Below are 19,573 nucleotides of genomic sequence, written 5' to 3'. Positions count from 1 at the left end.
ATATGGCTGTGTTTTTAGACATAAAGGATATTCATGATATTCTGTGGAATAAATTAAGTTCACAACAGTAAGTGCATACAAATATAACAAGAAAATTTATACATATACATAGAAGAACTGATCAGAAAGAATGGACCAAACTGAGAGTTATTAATGGGTAGTGTGATCAACAGTCATTTTAATCAATAAGGGATACTTTTATTTTTCTTTCTTCTACAATGAACAGGTATTACTCGTGAAAAAGAAAATTACTTAGCTTTGAAACTGGCATCTGGAGTAGGTAGGTGGGACAAGAATCTGATGAACTTGGATCGGCAAGAGGCCACTTTCACTGATGCGTGTCTCTTTATCATCAGTGACACAACTGTTGACTCACACAAAAGGATGTGGGTACAAGGGACTCAGGAGTGGGGCCAGCTTGAGAAGACCTTTGCAGATTGGTTCATATTTTTATTTTCTTTACCTAGAATGTCCTGATAGTGAAGGATAATTATTTACCTTTCCTTTTGACTTTAGATAAAGTCGGTTTTTAATTTCTTTCTCAAATAATAATATCTAGACAAAAGAATATGGACAAAATAAGCTTAAAGTGTAGAAAACACTCCTACATGGAAATCCGGTGTCCCAGAAATGGAGCATTCCCATTAGCCCTGTAGAGATCCTTTGTAAGTTCGCTGTTCCCATCTACACCCACTCTGCCTCAGAGAAAACATTGGACCTGAATTATTTTTATCACTGTCTTGCTTTTCTTTATAATTTTATTTCTAAACAATGTTTTATTTAGTTTTGCATATTTTTGGTCTTTGTACGGGTGAGGTTATACTTTATTCTTCTTCTGCAACTTGTGCGTTTCACTCAGTATCTTTTTCTGGAGTTTCCTCCATGTGGAGTGGCCGCAGCTCACTCACTTTACTGTCGTCAATCGTGCGGGCATAAATGCATCGTGGTACACTTGTGTATTGTCCTGTTGATGGACTTTGGCATGATCCACAGTTTTTGAACCATGAAAGTTCTTATTGATGGCCTTGGGCGTTCATGTATGAGTGTCTCAGGTATATCCATCGGTGTAGAAATGAACTTACTCGATCATGTTAGATTATTTTCCAAGTTATTTGTCTCTCTTTATATTCTTGCCGGGAGAGTATGAGAGTTTTCTGTCCTCCATGTAGTCATCAACATTTGGTAATGTCAGACTTTGAACTTTTTACTAATCCAATGGTTGTGAAGTGATTTAATTTGTATTTCCCTGAACATTAGTGACATTCAGTATGTTTTCTTGGGTAGCCATTTGTGATTTCTTCCTATAGCAAATCTGTTTTGGGTCTTTTGGGCTGTGTTTCTGGTGGGTTATTTCCTTTTTCCTTTTTTTTTTTTTTTTTTTTTTTTTTTTTGCCTAGTTTGTAAGAATTCTCTTTATTCTGGGACCTCATCTTTTGCTAGTTATACATATGGGAGATATCTTTTAACTTTCCATTTAGTGTGTGTGATGAAGAGACATTTGTCCTTTTATTCACCTTTTTTCATGATTTGCCTTTTCTGCATCTTGTTTAAGAAGTCCCTTCCTACCTAGAGTTTCATAAACCCTACTCTCTTCTAAAATGCTTATAATTTAATCTCTGAGAATTATGTGAAGGTGTCCAATTTTATTTTTTCTACACGGATAACAAGTTGTTCTGGGACAGTTTACTAAAAGGGCTTCCTTTCCCCCACAGATGTATATAAACGCTAGCTCCGTCATAGCTCGTGTCCTAAAGGAAGCTTCCATTTATGTGGTGGCCTTACAAGAAGGCATTTTTCTCACATAACAAGTTAGAAGTGGTACTGTTCGGGGTCATTGTGTGGCCCAGTGATGTCCTCAGGAAGCCAGGTGCTTCCCTGTGTCCCTCTACCAGCATCAGCTTGTGATGTCCCCTCACAGCTGCTGCTGGTCCAAGTTCCTTTTCCACACGATTTCCACGTGCCAAGTGGAAGTTTAAAAAAGTTACAGTGCTGTCTTCTCTACAGCTTCTTTTGGACCACCCATGTAGTGTGCATTCAGCTCACACACAGTCCCTCCAGGGTGAGGAGCCTCAGGCAGGCGTGTTTTGTTGCCCACTCAGTGCTGAGGGTCAAGGCTGCTTGCCTCCCAGATCCTTGTGGGCAGCGATGGCATTGGTTTCCAGTTCACCTTCCTCTCAGGGTGCAGCCCTGTGGGGATGCAGATCCCCTCTCCTTGGGTGGCCCTAGGCTTTGTCCTCTGTCCTCTGCACCCCAGGAGACCGTGAACACCGAAGCCGGAATTCATCTTGGTGGCCAATGTGGAACTAATGAAAACTTCTTCTGTTTACACCTCTGGCTTCCCACTTTGACTTAGATCTTTGGCTTCTTAGTGTTCTTTACTATCTTAGCAGCTCATCACACATTTAGAGAGATTTTTTTTTTCTGGAAGTTTTGGTTGTTTTTTATTTCATTTATATATTTTTTAAAGATCCCATTCAATTATTTGAGAGAGAGAGAGTGCTCACGAGCAAGGGCAGGGGTGAAGGGCAGAGGCAGAGGGAGAAGCAGGCATCCCACTGAGCAAGAAGTCCCAACATGAGGCTTGATCCCAGGACCCCAAGATCATGACCCAAGCCGAAGGCAGATGCCTAACCGACTGATGCCCCAGGAATTTTTAATTGTTTTTTTTTTTGTTGTTGTTGTTTTAGCAGGAGGGTCTGTCAGGATATCTAATTCTCCAGACTGTGGAAACAGAAGTTGGCCAAATTCTTTTTTTTTTTTAATTGCATTATGTTTTATCTATCTTGCCTAAAGGTTTGTTGGAGACTGAACCATTGCAAGGACGAGATGAAGACACGGTAGCAAGTGCTGACTTCTCTAGCATGCTGTCTGAGGAGGAAAGAGAAGAGTTAAAGGCAGAATTAGTTCAGGTATGTTTCGCCATTTTATTGTCCTTCTGTCTGCCTCAGGATCTTAGGAGTTATTGTTAGTTTTGTATAAGTCCCATGTTTTAGTTATGTTGTCTTTCATGTATTTATTTATTTATTGAGAGAGCACCAGCAAGGGTGGAGGACGGGGCATTGGGGGAAGCAGAGAATCTTAAGCAGGTTCCACACCCGACACGGAGTTTTACGTGGGGCTGGATCTCATGACCCTGAGATCATGACTTGAGATGAAATCAAGAGTTGGAGGCTTAACCGACTGGGCTACCCAGGCACCCCTATTGTCTTTCATTTAATAAAATTTAATAAATGATATTGTAACAGAATTCATTTTTTTCTAGGGTGTTTTTTGTAAATGCTAGTGGTCCATTATCCACTGGTTATAGTAGAAAAAGGCATAGTTAATGTTTCTGAAGCAACAGTAACAAGTAGCTATAAATATGCGCCTCTTACTCTTTTTAATTTCACAATATTACGGGAACAGTAATCACTTACGGACCTGATGAATTCCTCCAAGACCTTGGTATAGGTACAGGTACAGGCTCCTTTGTAAGAGCAATTCCTGCTTTAGGTCAGCAGCTTAGCTCAAGCAATACTTCGAAGTGATTTCTTTCTGTAATGAGAGGTCACGGAAGCAACTGGACTGCGTTAAGTCGTGTACTTGTTTGCAGAGGAGTAAAGTTCTGGGGGCAAAGAGGAAAGCTATGGTGAATTTTGGTTGCCTTAAAACTGGTGTAGTCGCTGCAGGCCTCTAGACTTGGAGGCAGGGATGACGCCTGGCTGGTCCGGAATACAACTTCTGTTAAAGCCAGCCCTTTCAGACTTTGCTACCAAGCGGTTACATTGTAAGAGGAAAGCGCTGGAGAAAGGGAGCTTTTCAAGTAGAAGAAGCAGTTAGGGCCAGAGGAATGAGACCCATATTCCTCCCCATTCTACGTCCCTGGATCCCAGGGCAGGAAGCTCCTGGTCAATCCAGAAGCAAGGCTCTGGGCTCAGTCGCAGGCAGAGGACACGGCTTGGGGCGGCACCTCGCCCTCACCCTGCTCTGTCCGCTCCAGGCCTCAAGCCCGAATGCTGCGGCATTTGTTTCAGACAGCTTATAATAATATTAAAGACTTTTTAGGTGCTTTCACAAAACACACCCAAAAATAACTTCATTATAAAATGGACAGAGCAGTTTGTTCTTCTGGCACAACAGAAATTATTTCAGCAAGCACAGCCTCAAATCAAATAGCCTGGCTCTTGAGCGGAGTCTATCTGCGGCCACTGATCTCCAACCACCCAGCCGACTTCTGGTTGGCCACACACGCCAGCAGGCCGGACCAAAGTCAGCCGGGGAAGAAAATGTCCTAGCTCCGTGTTTCCTTACAGCCCAGAACTCTGGTTCATGACCAACTTGTTCATGTCAATTGTGGTATCCAAAAGTTATATTCTGCAGACTGTGTCAGCTGATTCTGAGCTGAAATTTAATTCCTGCACTGTTATGGTCCAAGTCTAAGTTCAGACAAAACCTCTGTAGCTGACCACCTTTAGAGAGTGCCTTGAGTTTTGGGGGTTCTAGGACTGCTGGAGTATACATGCACGCATAGAACAGTGTGTTTTTTGAGTGTGTTCTTTACTTTCTAAATGTTCAAGAAAAAGTGAGCCTTGGTTCTAAGTGGATGCCCCTGTACTACAAAACCCAGTGGTGTTTCCAGAAATTTCTGTCTCACTTGCCACATTACTAAGCTTCCAACACATCTCATTACTAAGACTCGTGAGCCTGCCTTCTGCAAATAACGCCAGACCCCGTTACCCTGTTCAAGTGACCAGGATTCGTGTTCTCATCTTCTGGATGTGCTGGAGTGCTTCCTGTCTCTTATTTCTGGAGTCTCCAGGAATGAAGAAGTACCACACGTTGCCAGAGAGGCATCGTGACTCCCAGAGGCACACGGGTGCTGCTGCGTGCCCCGGGCCACGTGAAAAGCAAGGAAATGGTTTTGTTTTTTCTCTTGCTGTTTTTTCTCTTTACATTTCCATTTCTTCATCCACCTCAGGCCACCTCTGCTTAATGCTCAACCTTTTCTTAAATCTGCTTTGCTCGCCCTTCCGTGAATGCCTGCGGCTGTGTGTGTGCACCTGCCGACACTTGCTCCCACACACACGCATGCACACTCATGCTCACACGCCCACCCCAAACCAGGTTCTTTCCGATCACATAGGCATTCAAATCAACTCAGATGCTGGGGTCTTATTGCAACAAGGACACACGGAGAGCAATCTCAGCAATCCCCCAAGTGGCCCTTCCAAGACCAGAGACAGCTTTTAGAGCTTCCTCAGCTCTCCACAGACGTTCTTCCTGGGCCCCTGTCACAAGCCACCCCTCTCTGTGCCTGAGGGAAGGTCCTATCAGATCCGTTCACCACCTGGATAACAGGATGCCTCGCAGGCCAGCCTAATAGGTTGCCTTTGAGTCAGACGGTCATTGGGGGCCATGACACAAAGGAAGAGCTTTGTGGATGAGGACTTCTCATCTCTGTCTTCCTTGCTTACAAGGGGTCTTGGAATGTGCCAGGCATCCAGGTTCCTCTTCAGTGTGCTCCTCTCCCTGCGGGACTTAGGTTCTCCCACAGTTTTGTGACTCTGCCGGATGCCCCCCACCAGCTGCTGTTGTTCATATGGCCCTGAAGATGCCCTTACACTTCGGACAAACTCATAACTCCACTCATCCACACAGCCAGCATGTTGTGTGCTGCCGAGTGCAGGCAATGGAAGATCTGTCCTTGTGTCAGGAGACCTAACATAAGCCAATAGTGTCCAAAAGGCTACATCTCAGATGAAGTTTGCACTTGAAAAGAGGAACCTGATATGAACAGTTTAGTCTTTCGTTTATTACTGTGATCATGCAGTATGTGTGTTTTTAAGTTTCTTCATTGTGAGGCCAACACAACACTGGTGCAGTGGTCTTTGTATAGAAGGTATGCAATTAAGACTTGTCATGATCTTGAATTATTTTATAGCTTAAAGAAATATTTACTTTTCTTAAGGTTTTTTTTTTTTGGAACCTCCGCACCTAACATGGGGCTCGAACCCATGACCCCAAGAGTCACGTGTTCTGCCATCTGAGCCAGCCAGGTGCCCCAAGATATTTGCATTTTTTTTTTAAGATTGCATTTATTTGACAGAGAGAGACACAGGGAGAGAGGGAACACGAGCAGGGGGAGTGGGAGAGGGGAAGCAGGCTACCCGCTGAGCAGGGAGCCCGATGTGGGGCTCGATCCCAGGATCCAGGGATCATGACTAGAGCCGAAGGCAGACGCTTTATAATATTTGCATTTTTAAATAACAGTGTTTGAATATGCTTTCTTACAAACCTTACCAGTATACAAAGACATATTATTTTATTTCAGTTATTTGTTCCCTTTAGGTCCTGTCATCTTTTTTGAGATTTTACATACATGTTCTTTGGGGTTTTTCTTTTCTTTCTCTCCTTTTTTTTTTTTTTTTTTTAAGATTTTATTTGTTTGAGAGAAAGAGAAAGAGAGGGAGAAAACACAAGCGGGGGGAGGGGCAGAGGGAGAAGCAAACTCCCTGCTGAGCAGAGGGCCGCCATGCGGGGCTCTATTCCAGGACCCTGAGATCCTGACCTGAGCTGAAGGCAGAGGCTTAACCCACTGAGCTGCCCAGGAGTCCCTCTCTTTCCCCGTCTTTGAATAAACTTGCTCACTATTTCTGTGCTGCTTCCATCCTATTCCACTCTTACGTCCCTAAGCTGCATGTTACACTTTGTATTCCATAATGTGCCTAGGCTTTTGAGAAGGATGAAATGTTGTCATTAGTACTATAAATTTATGATTATATAACCATCAAATACTGCCAGTGTCCTCTAGATAAAATGACTCAAGAAAAATAGGCATTAATAGGAGTAGGAAAAACAACAGGCAGCATGATCCAGTAGGCAAAGCCAATTTTCAGGCTCCCTTCATCTCCCTTTGGGCTCTTCTTCCTTCCTTTTGTGTGTGGTTCCCCAGGAAGAACACAGTACCCTCATGCCACGTGTCTTATAGACTTACAAAGAAGTGCCTTAGGCTCTGGGTCTTTCTTAGTTACTTCCTTCAAGGCCTTCTTTATTCTTTCTGGACTCAGTAGTGAACAACTGAAGTGTTCATAATCAGTAATATCTTATTATAATACCCTTCTGTATTAGAGTCCTTCAGAGACACAGAACCAGTAATATATATGTATGTATCTATAAAAAGAAATTTTACAAGGAATTGGCTGATGTGATTATCGACGCTGACAATCACAGGATCTACGGTCAGTAAGCTGGAGACCCGGGGTAGCTGATGATATAGCTCTCGTCTGAAGGCCAGCAGGCTTGAGGCCTAAGAACAGCGGATGTTACAGTTTAAGTCTGAACGAAGAAGAACAACAATGTCCCAACTCAGAAGCAGCCAGGCAAGAAGAGTCCTTATTAACTGAAGGAAGGTCAGCCCTTTTGTTCTATTTTGACCTTCAACTGATTTGATGAAGCCCACCACCTTGGGAAGGCAATCTGCTCTACTCAGTCTACCAATTCAGTTGTTAATCCTATGCAATAAATAAATAAATAAATACCTCCCGGGTACATGCAGCATGATATTTGACCAAATGGCTGGGCATCCCATGGCCCAGCCAAGTTGACGTATAAAAATAACCATTGCACTCTCTCAAGTAGTATCTGGATTTTGATCTTACTTCCTAGGAGTCTTAGCCAAAGGCATGATTAGCTAGGAGAGGAGTCTGGTCTTGAAGTAGTATATGCAAGAGACCAAATTCTCTTACTCCTAAGCATCATAATGATGCTTTAATAGTTTATGAAAGATTTTCACCTGGATATAAATTAGATATTTTATGTAATGTGGCAGATAAAATAGGAAAGTAAATTTTCTATCTTCTAACACAAATTCCATTTTGAAGGTAATTAATTAGCTACTCCAGGTTAATTTATGTTTTTTTATATTTTTAATTGAGATATAAAATTAGCTATTTTAAAGTGAACAGTTCAGTAGCATTTAGTATACTTACAATGTTGTGTAACTACCACCTCTAGTTCCAAACTATTTTTAGTACCCCAAAAAGAAACCCCATATTCGTTATGCAGTTGCTTTCTTTTTCCCCTTCTGCATTCTGCCTCTATGGATTTACTATCCTGTATATTTCATAGAAGAGATGACCTTTTGTGTCTGGCATCTTTCACTGGGCCAGATGTTTTTGAGGTTCATCCACGTTGTAGCATATCTCAATACTCCATTCTTTTTTTATGGCTGAATAATACTCCATTTTTGTGACTAGTGCAGTTGTGTATCTGTTCATCCATTGATGGCTATGTCAGCTGTTTTCCCATCTGGCTATTGTGAATGGTGCTATTATGAACATGTGTATGCAGGTATTTGTTCATATTCTTTGGGGAATATACCTGGGAGTGGAATTGTTGGTCATATGGTAATTTTATGTTTAACTTTTTAAGAAACTACCAGACTCTTTTCCACAGGGGCCATTTTCCATTCCTACCATTCCTACCCAGCCATGTACAAGGCTTCCAGTTTTGCTACATCCTCACCAATATGCACCTGTTAATTCATATTTAAGTAATCAAGTTTCAGTATCTAATCTTAATCATGAATATGGGTCGTCCAAGAGATCGTCTAGGGAGTCAGAAAACCAAAGAACCAGACTATTAGTTTATAATAAAGAAATGATTAAAGTTAAAGCAGAAAGGATATCTTAAACACTTCCGTTAATGACTTACCTGCACTCCACCTCATCCCAGAAGGAATTTGCTGTGGCTCAGAGAGGTACTCACGGTATCGGGTTTTCATACCACCAGCCTCAGAGTATCTGGGAGCACGGGTTAAATAATGTATGTAGCCTGGCCCTACCAAGTTGAAGATATCAGAGTCTTAGGACATTAAAATCTGCATCTTAAATATGCCCAGTGAGTAACTCTTATGCGAACTGAAATTGAAAACCACTGGTGTAACCAGACCAAAAAAATCTCATTAGTCAAATGAGGGGTGGATTCTCGTCATGAGCATCATTTAAAATATTTGTGATTAAAGGCTCTGCTGTGAGGCAGAACTCTCTGTTCTGTGGAAAGAGACGGGGTTCTCATTTTCATTCTTGCAAGCTAATATAATTGAAGATTACGTGTTTTTTTTTCAATTTCTGAATTTGCTCATAGATTTTTTGGCATATATTTAGATCACTGATAAATATACTGAAAGCTTGAAGAAATGTGAGGCTCAATGTTTCATTGAAATGATGAGAATTTCATTAAAGAATTGGAGAACAGACCAAACTGAGTAAACCAAGTTCATGTTTCTATCATTAAAAGTCTGTTCCTTACAAATACTTTTTTTTTTTTTTTTAAATTTGACAGAGATCACAAGCAGGCAGAGAGGCAGGTAGAGAGAGGAGGAAGCAGAGAGCCCCATGTGGGGCTCGATCCCAGAGCCCCTTGTGGGGCTCGATCCCAGATCCCAGGACGCTGGGATCATGACCTGAGCAGAAGGCAGAGGCTTTAACCCACCGAGCCACCCAGGCGCCCCCTTACAAATACTTTTTAATGTGTGCTTCCATGTCTAGAATATTAGGTGTGGGACTTCATTGTTCTTTCTTTAGGTTGGTGTTTGGTAAATTGATCACTTCAGTGTTTCTCTTCACTTCTGGGGGATTAAGGATTTCATTAGAAAACTATGAATCCCGGGACGCCTGGGTGGCTCAGTTGGTTAAGCAGCTGCCTTCGGCTCAGGTCATGATCCCAGCGTCCTGGGATTGAGTCCCACATCGGGCTCCTTGCTTGGCAGGGAGCCTGCTTCTCCCTCTGCCTCTGCCTGCCACTCTGTCTGCCTGTGCTTGCTCTCATTTCTCTCTCTATGACAAATAAATAAAATAAAATCTTAAAAAAAAAAAAAGAAAAGAAAACTACGAATCCCTTGCCTCCCTCAAATAACTAATGAATCTCTTATTGCCCCCCAATATTGAATACATTTCTAGGGTCCCATAGATAGGAGGTTGAGAATATCAAGATGTTTGAGCCTCCTTCCTCTTCTCTACATCTGTAAGTTCTTACTGCCAGTTAAAAATTGTCCCCTTATTTTTATTACAGAGTGAAAACCGCAGTCTTACCCAATGGATAAAAAAACCCAAGATTCCCAATAATTTCAGTCACTCAGAACATATTATTGATGCAAAAGAAAGCAGAAAATGTCTTTTTTACAGAATAAAAGGCTGCTACGGAAAGACAGCTAGAGATACAACCTTGAGAAATAGTAGACCACAGATTAAACGCAAGAGACACATTGACAAATATGAAAAAGTGGAATGTGACGGGATAGCGAAAGAATAGAGGGTTTAATTTTAAAATAACCATGTGTTCTCATTTAATGGGGAGACCAAAAGCATGACCCCCTTTGGTGGTCCTGAAGTGGACTCCTTTTGCAGCAGTGAGTATATGTCTGCATACTGAAGACCTGCTCCTCAAGACTGTGCTACTGACTAGAACATGTTTGTGGAATGGGTAATCATGTTAGAAAGATTCCTGTGAACACTGGAAAACTGTCCCATAAACATAAGAAATGACTAATGTGAGATTACTAGGATATTTGCTGATATTAAAAACTCCAAGAGATTGGGTTTTTTTTTTTTTCCCCACCATAGTATTTAAGATGCTTCCAACTTAGAATTTTGCCTATTTTACAGAAGTGATTATTTATGTCCGTGAAGCTTTACACTATTCCGATCTGTCCACCATTGGGGTAAAATCTTCCTTGCACTAGTAAAAAGTCTAATCTGTGCCAAGGTGCCTGTCTTTCTTGAGAGGCATTTTTAGCAGCTGTATCTCCAGTAACCTGAGGAGCACTTCTGCTCCTCATGACTGATGGTGTTAGTGTAAATGTGGTTTGTGGTCAGAAGTAGAGCTAGATATTCTGACTGTAAATGAGACACGGCGGCCACATTTGTAAAAATAAGAAATCTGGTGAAAATGTCAGGCTTTTTATGACCCCTGTGCATGTGGGAGGCTAAGGGAGTACTGATAGTTCTCTTCTGGCTTCACAAAGGAAGTCAGGATCATTTTGTACATTTAAGCAATATTACCAGGGCAATATAAAACATGACAACAGAATAAAATACGATAATCAGAATCAAAGATTTCATGGAGTTTCAAATTGATTTTCACAGGTTATAGCACCACTCTCGAAAATCTGAGCATTTTACAAGAGCTGCTTTGTTAGAAATTACATTTGCAGGGGGGGTTTTTGTGTGTGTGACTTGCCTATTTTATAACTGTAAGTTTGTACATTTTCACCTTCTTCACCCATTTCATCCACGCCCCCCCCCCGCACCCCTCCCGCTGGCAATCACCAATCTCTTCTCTGTATCTATGAGCTTGTTTTCGTTTGCTTTGTTTTTTAGATTCCACATATAAATGACATCTTATGGTATTTGTTTTTCTCTGTCTGATAACATTTCACTTAGCATAATACCCTCAAGTTCCATCCATGTCATAAATAGCAACATTTCCATCTTTTTTATGGCTGAATAATATTTCTCTCTCTCTGTGTGTGTGTGTGTGTGTGTGCGCGTGTGTGTGTGTGTGTGTGTGTGTCACATTTTCTTTCTCCATTCTTCCATCAGTGGACGCTTAGCTTGTTTCCATATTTTGGCTATTGTAAATAATGCTGCAGTGAACACGGGGGTGTATGCACCTTTTTGAGTTAATGTTTTCATTTTCTTTGAATAAATACCCAGAAGGAAAATTGCTGGGTGGTATGGTAGTTCTATTTTTAATCTTTTGAGGGATCTCCATACTGTTTTACATAGTGAACAAGAGCAGTTTTATGAGATTTGCTTTTCTTCTTATTCAGTGGAAAGAAGAAATATATCCTCGCTATACCCTTGTACATGAGTGGTCATGGCAGCTTTATTTGCATTGGCCAAACCCAAATGTCCTTCACCAGGTGAATAGGTAACAAACTGTCCATACAAGGAATACTGCTCTTCAATAAAACGAGTAGAACCTGTGATAATGCAGCAACATGGATAAGTCCCCAAAACCTCAAGTAATGAGACCGAGTAAACAAAGGCACACAAAATGAGTATGTGCTGTGGAGTGAAAGAAAGACCAGCGAGCGGCTACCCGGGAGGCGGGGTGGGGGAAGGAAGAGAGAGGAACGACAACGAAGACCTAGAAGATTTTTGGAGGTGATGGGCATGTTCCCTTTCTCGGTAGCAGTGATGCCTTCACCAGAGTAACACATATGTCAAAACTTACAGGCTATACACTTTAAATATGGGTGGTTTATTATACATCAATTATTTGTCAGTACATTGTTAAAAAGAAAAAGACCCACGAATCACATTCTTGCATACATCCTCTCCCCCCTTGTTCTCCCCTCCTGAGGCACTAGCTTGGCAAAACCAGTGTCTGCCCAGTCAGTGTCCGCATCAATGCAGTGATGTGTGATGGGCAAAAAATACACACACAGGGGTGGGGGGCTGGGTGAGCCCGGTGGTGGGTATTACGGAGGGCACGTGTTGCATGGAGCACCGGGTGTGGTGCATAAACAATGAATCTTGGAACACTGAAAAAATTAAATTAAATTAAATTAAGATGTTAAAAAAAATAAAAATAAGATAAACAAACAAAAAAATAATAATAAAAATAAACACACAGTACTGACCAGTGACACATGAAGTTGCTCTTAGGAGCAAATTAAATGTTAAAAAAAAAAAGAAGAAGAAAAGAAAACATTTTGCGAGGTGGGCACCTGGGTGGCTCAGTTGATTAAGTGTCCAACTCTTGATCTCAGCTCACTCTTGATCTCAGGGCTGTGAGTTCAAGCCCGTCGTTTTTTGGGGGGGGTGGGGGGAATTGGAAGATGAGAAGCCAAAAAGTTAAGTAGCGGCTATTTTCTAGTGGATTAGAGGTAATCATTTTTGTTTATATTTTGCTGTCTGAATTTTTTATAAGGAGCAATGATTGCTTTTATAATCATTAAAACTAAAGAAATCTGCTTCTACTTCAAAATATCAGACCGTCATCGCTGTGGGATGTGTTGGCTAGAAGTAAACATGGGCCTGGAATACAGTGGTGCGCCGGGCAGCTTTAGAGCACCGAGCGCTTTGCAGGTGTGTGTTTCAATTGCCCTCACATCTTTCCGCATCGCTTTCCCTCCTACCTATAGCTCGAAGACGAAATCACAACATTACGGCAAGTTTTATCGGCTAAAGAAAGGCATCTGGTTGAGATAAAGCAAAAACTCGGCATGAACCTGATGAACGAATTGAAGCAGAATTTCAGCAGAAGCTGGCACGACATGCAGACCTCGACTGCGTAAGTCTAGCCACGGAATTTCTAAAAAATCACTTCTTGCTGTCTCTCACTTCTTCTGTTTTGGGTTTTGTGTTTTTTCTATGAGACTGATTTGGAACTTGTGGCTAGGAAAAATATTTTCTCTAGAAATAAAATAAATATGAATAATCATTAAATACACTGTCTGGTGTAGACTCTGAAAAGTAACTTCATGAAATTAAACTGTCCACCAGATGACTTTTATGGGTTTGTATTTTTTCTCTGGATTAGATACTTCTAAACATTCCTGAAGTAGATATTTCTCTCTTTATGTTTTCTCATACAGTTCTAAACGGACAGGTGCTTTTTCCTCAAATACTCAGCATTCACTACAGATTTTCAGTTTCTATACCAAATGGTTGGCAGGTTTAGTACAGACTTGTTGCCCACTGATTTAAAAAGGAATGCTTATACTTTGGGGGTATGCTTTTCATCTACTCTAGGGAGTATTTAGAGCTGCGGTAAGGCCATGTGAGATCATAGAAGTGTGTGTGTGTGTGTGTGTGTGTGTGTACGCACGCACGCACGCGCTCGTGTGCTCTCTGTCCCTGGATCCTGACACAGACTCCCTAAATCTCTTGGAATTTCCAGAGTAGTGGTAGTATTCTTTGTTCTAATGAGGTAATTCTCAGTGACTCTGGGATGGGGGAGCCGGTCACAGGAAAGACCAAGCCATGATTAGTAGCTTGGACTTGGAATACCGTGCCCTTTCCTCCAGAGAGAGAAGAGGGGGCTGGAAATGGAGTTAATGACGGGTCGTACCTAACATCCCCAAAACATGGTCTCCAGAGAGCTTCTGGGTTGATGGACACAGGACAATGCTGGGGGAGGGGCACACCAAGAGAGAGCATGGAAGCCCCACAGCCCTCCCTATACACCTTGCCCTGTCTGTACCCTTTGTCATATCCTTTTATATAAACCAGTCATCTAGTAAGGAAACCATTTTCCGGAGTTCTGAAACCACTCTGGCAAATTAAACAAACTTGAGGAGGAGGTTATAGGCACCTCCAATTTATGGCCCATTGGCCAGAAGCACACGGGCGATAACCTGCACTTGCCATTGGTATCTGAAGGGGGGTGAGGGCGGCGGTGTTGTAGGATTGACCCTTTGGGAGCTGACACTGTCACCCAGTATGCAGTGCCTTAAATTTTAGGACACCCAGCTGGTGTCCCAGATTTGCTTGGTGAGGGAAAAACTATGTGTCCAGTGTCCAATGTGTTGTGAGTGTGGGGGTCGGCCCAACAGCAAAGGAGACACACAGGAAAAGTGAGTTTTTCCTGCTCACACCACCAGAAATGGTTTAGGCTCCCCCATTATCTTTTTGTCTGATATTAGGCAAGATACAAAATAACTTTGGATATTGAACAATCATACTTTCATTGGATTACTCTTTAAATTACATGAGTTACTCAACTACGGTGGTGCTTTTCTAATGATTTAAAATCTTTTGCTTGCCAGGTGTTCTTGTATCAAAGGGAAGAAGGTGCCCACCTCATGATGTAATTTTTCTTCTTCTTTCAGTTGGGGGGTAAGGGCCGATAGAGAAAGTTCCTATCCCTGATCCTAACATTAGCCCCCAGTTTTTGTCTTTGTATTATGCATTTTCTTCCCTGGCATTATCCACTGGATGATAAAAATTGCATTCCTGATATTTTAGTGGAAATCAATTTTTCTCTTTGCAGGTACTTTTCTCCCAACTTAGATAGGCCTGGCAGTAGGAACAAGTACCAGTGGACAGCAAGCACTTCAGTTTTGCCAGTGGCCAGCTCTGCCTGCTGGCTGCAGAAAACTAAGCCCTAAGACCCAGTGAAGGGGCCCTTTGTACGAAGAGTTCCATCTAAAGGAACTTGGCGTCTCCCCACTCTGCTTCCCCTAGGTTCCATGTTCAGAAGAATGTTCTCTTCCCCTGCCACAGCCTCTTAGTCTTATCCGCTCCTATGCTGGTGTCCCCCAAGGGCTCATCCCAGCAGCATCAGAGCACAGCCCAGAGTAGGGCAGGATGGAGCCAGGGAGCTCATGGAGTTATCTCCGGGGGCAAATTAACCTTCCCCGACCCAATGGTGACAATTATGGAAGACCTTAAGAGAACGCATGGTGGTGTTTATCAATGTAAATTATATATGGCAACACTACTAAGTGAGCTTCTCTGTCAGTAGTTTGGGCTTCCGTCTTTGCACTTTGGTGGCTTAAACCACTTAATGGCCCTGACAGAGTGAGGAGGAGCAAGCTCCAGCATCCTGGTCCTGGGCGCCTCCTGTCATGCTGATCTGAACCTCCTTTGAGGGTGTAAGACCCAGGCAGGATCTTGCTGCTTGGCCTCCCTAAGCACACTGCAGGAGTGGGCTAACCCAACAGAGGGCAGGATGACTCCGGCGCTCCTGTTGCTGAAGGGAGGGACGGAGCAGCCCAAGTCTGGGCAGAGGCTATGTCAGGTTTGCCCTGGTCTGAGGGGGCTGGGTGGGGAGAGATTCACAGTCATGGGAGACACGGAATTAGAGGGAGCAAGTTCAAGGAGGGTGGGTAGCCTCCTCCCACTCGGGAAAATATATAGTCTCCGGTTTCCTCGTGCTTGAAAAACAAGTTGGTTCTGTAGTCAGGCAGTCTAGTTAGTAGCAAGCCTTTTGTTTGAAAGACCCGCGGATCCCCTTACCCAAGAATCCAACACTGCCACTGGATGCAAACAGCAAGAGGTTTATTGTCACGCAGGTACCGGCGGGTGGTCGGTAGCTCTGGCTAACCGAGCACCCCAACCGGAGAGAAGCAGGGTCTTTTATAGGAAGGTACAAACAAGTTTTGGGTGGGGCGCAACTGATTGGTTGACAGTTTGAACTTTGAAAAAGGCATACTTGGAGTTTGCTGATGGGCTCTAAGGACCCGCGCGCGCCGAAGAGAGGCGGGAAGGGGGAACAAGCTGATTGGTTCTGAGGGCCCGCTCGCTCGCGGGAGGAGAGAGGCGGGAAAGGGGAACAAGAAGGGGGAAAGTAGGAATGCCTTCATGGCGTCTCTATTATTTCTATAAGCCAAGCGGTTACAGAAGGGCAAAAGAGCGATTAATAAGCAATTAATAACCTAATTAATAACCTGGTCTATACCTAAAAGCCAGCGGTTTACAGAAAAGCAAACAAGCGGTTAGTTATCCTATCTGTCTACTAAGGGAGGGGTCTTTCTAGGGGAGGGGTCTTTCAGTTAAATGAATAGATTCTATTCCCTAGGGTTACAGAGCTGAAAGACTAGTCAGGACAACAGAGTTTGGTTTTTGTTTTTGTGTATTTTATAAGATATTCCCAATAAGTAGTTAAAGAGTAAATATGAGGAGTGACGTGAAGGAAAATAGTGTTGTGTGTGAAGCAGGAGACTGAACCTTGCCTAGGGCCTCAGGGAAGGCTTTTCAAGGCAGGAGATGGATGCTTCAGCAGAGCTCTGACGGATGAGTGGGAACTTCTTCAGGCCTGGAGGGGCAGGGGGAGCCTCCTGAGGGAGGCGCAGCCTGCTGATGGCCAGAAGGAGAGAAGGCTCCCTCTCCCCGCCACCCCCCGGGGAAAGCAGTCCAGTTCATTAATGTTTCGGAGACAGCAGGGAAAAGTGGCCAGGGGTTACACAGGGCCTTGTGGTTCCTGTTAATAGAGTTACTCTTACTCCACTGGCACTAGAAAGCCATTAAAAGGGTCATGACATTTCATTTGCCCACCATGTCTTAAGTGTTGTTATTATCCAGGAGCTAATCTAAGCCCTCAGGATATGGGGTTCAACAAGATGAACAAAGTTCTTAGCTTCGTAGAGTGTTGAAAAGAGCACGAAACCCGTGACAAAGCCACGATGGGAGGAGCTGTCAGAAGTCCTGTGATAAGAAAGCAGAGGCTGACGGGCTAGAGGACAGGGCAGAAGCCGCTGTGACAGAGTCCCAGGCAGGGGAGTCCTGTCCTAGTGTTGTCCTGGGAGGTTACTCTGAGCTGACATCTGAATGACCAGAAGGATCCCGTCTTGTGATGATGTAAGAGAGACCTTTGGGGTTGAGGCAAAAGTTGCTGCAAAGATCCCGAGGCCGGAAGCCGTTTTGAAATGGAGAGATGGGGGTAGAGGTTAGGTCCTCGGGGGCCTCCCAGACCAAGGGGAGAACTGGGACTCTTATTCCAAGGGCTCTGGAGGCCACTGTAAGGTTTGAAGCAGGAAGTAATCTGTTCCGATTCACCTTAAAAAAAAAAAAAAATCACTCTGGTTTCTTTGTGTTCTACAGAATGGAGAGAGGCAGTAGTGGAGACTGGAAAATCATTTCTGAGACGACTGTCGTAGTCCACTTTGGTGAGGATAGTGAGGGACAGAGAGGGGACGGGATTTAGAGGCCAGGCCAGGGGGGGTTCCCAAAGGTTTGGGGGTGGGAGAGGAGGGAAATGCAAGGATCAAATGTGACTGTTTGGTCTTTGACGGCGGCAGCCTGTTGAGCACTGGGACGGTTTACAGCAGCGGGCATTCCTTGCATCAGGCTAAGCCCGTGGGCTATGGACTCCATTTGCGTGGATTGAACTCTAGGTCCCCAGCATCGGTGAGATGAGATCATATTAGTACCTATGTCATAGGTAGTGAGGATTCAGTGAGCCAATCGTAAAGCAGGCAGAATGGTGTCATACTTCGTAGGCCTGTTTGCTGTTCTAGAAAACAAGTCTAGCAGGGAGACTCAAGAATTGGTTTTGGTGACACACAAGTTTCTCTCTGTCGAGAGGTCCACTCAGGGGACGGGGCAGGGATGGAAATAAACAGGGGGAGTCGTCTGCATATTGATCTCATCGCAAGCTACAGGACTACGCGAAAGTTCCTCAGAGATTGTTTAATCAGTGTGGATGATCATGGACTCCTCACTCTTTTAGGAATGATGTGAGCCTCCCTTTGTAAGGAAGAATCAATCCTTTTCTTAAGAAGGAGGCATAAGTATATCAGTAACATAATTTCAGGAGCGCTCCTTTCTCCCACCCTCTCTTCTTGGCTGCCGAGGGAGGGGGAAAGGTCCTAATGACATGGGTGGGGGGGGGCTTGGTTACAGAATCTGTTTTCACCCTTGAATTAATTAAATCCCTGCTGTTAGTGCCATGATACCCATTCTAGAACAAGATCTATACCGCATAGGATGAAAATGTTGATGGGAGGAAATGAGGAGCTGGGTAGGGTTAGGTTGGGTCGAATTAAATTTCAAAGCACTAAAAAAATTCTAGCTGTCAGAGGATTGAAGGTGATTCCCAGAGGCAATACTTTGCATACTGATTAAGCAATCATGACCTATTTAGTTTGATTTATACTGAAAAGAAAATCTATGATATGTTAATGAAGAAGGATCTTGGCATATTTTAGCCTGTGGTAGGATTCAAGTAGGAATAGGATGGAATGAGTAGAAATAATTACACAGCATACTGAAATTATCTCCTTTATGGAAAGATAACGGTACAGTAGCAGGTCAAAAGATCATCTGTATTCGGGGTTTGTTGTTGCTGTTGTTTCTGTCATAGTTCTGTCTTGCTTTGATTTGAGAGACTTTAAGAACACACACCAGAATTCCTATCACCTCCCTTTTTTATTATAGTCTTAAGGGTTTTTGTTATTGTTTGTTCTCTGCTGCTTTTTTGTGTTGTCATTTTAGGCTTTAAAGAGGCAGCGGGGAGGTGGGAGACTTTGAAGTATTAGAGGTAGGGAGGCTACAGGAGAAGAAACTGAACCTCTTCTGTAGGTAGAAGGAGTAGGAATTCAGAAATCTGACATTCTTGTGGGCTATTCAAACTGATAGGCTTCATTTTAATAAGTCTGCAGCCTCTGCTAACCCTTTCTCCACTAGTAAGCCCCTATGAGCTCTACTGCAGACCAGACAGTAGGTCTGCCAAGGGGAGAAGGTTTTGGGACAATTCCCTCCCTTTGGAACAATTAATAACTTCATCCTTATAAAGAGCAGGAAGATGCAGCCTTAAAAAAAAATGTGCAGTCCTTGAAAATTGAAGTTTAGTTTATGATTTATTTACTCTTTGATTTTGTGCTTCTAAGACTTCCAAACCATTATAGTCGGTAATGATTGTTACCTCTTCTTTTATGAGAAGCCTGTCGTAATACCGTTGAGTTGGGAAGTGCCAGTGAAGATTAAAGACCTCATTTCAAAAGACACACACAGTCAATCTCTCAGACAGCTGTTTATTCTGCTTACCTTTTGCCTTTCATCTTACCACACAAAGCAGGAGATAGACTCTTCTCTTCCAGGTTCAAGTGGTAAATCTTTTTTGGTTACATGTTTAGGGAACCTCC

General features: G+C 43.1%; 1 protein-coding gene across 10 annotated transcripts in view; it reads left to right on the top strand.

Moving 5' to 3' along the window:
- TPD52L1 (TPD52 like 1) overlaps positions 1-19,573 on the top strand; it is a 99,378-nt gene that overhangs the window by 61,085 nt on the left and 18,720 nt on the right. For all 10 annotated transcript variants that reach the window (XM_059177654.1, XM_059177656.1, XM_059177655.1 and 7 more), the window contains exons 2-3: positions 2,794-2,909; positions 13,130-13,278. In XM_059177654.1, the coding sequence (XP_059033637.1) occupies positions 2,794-2,909; positions 13,130-13,278 (265 nt within the window). The remainder of the gene's footprint in view (positions 1-2,793; positions 2,910-13,129; positions 13,279-19,573) is intronic.

The sequence above is a fragment of the Mustela lutreola genome, chromosome 6, assembly GCF_030435805.1.
Source record: "Mustela lutreola isolate mMusLut2 chromosome 6, mMusLut2.pri, whole genome shotgun sequence".
Taxonomy (NCBI): Eukaryota; Metazoa; Chordata; class Mammalia; order Carnivora; family Mustelidae; genus Mustela; species Mustela lutreola.
This window is presented reverse-complemented; position numbering and strand designations above follow the sequence as displayed.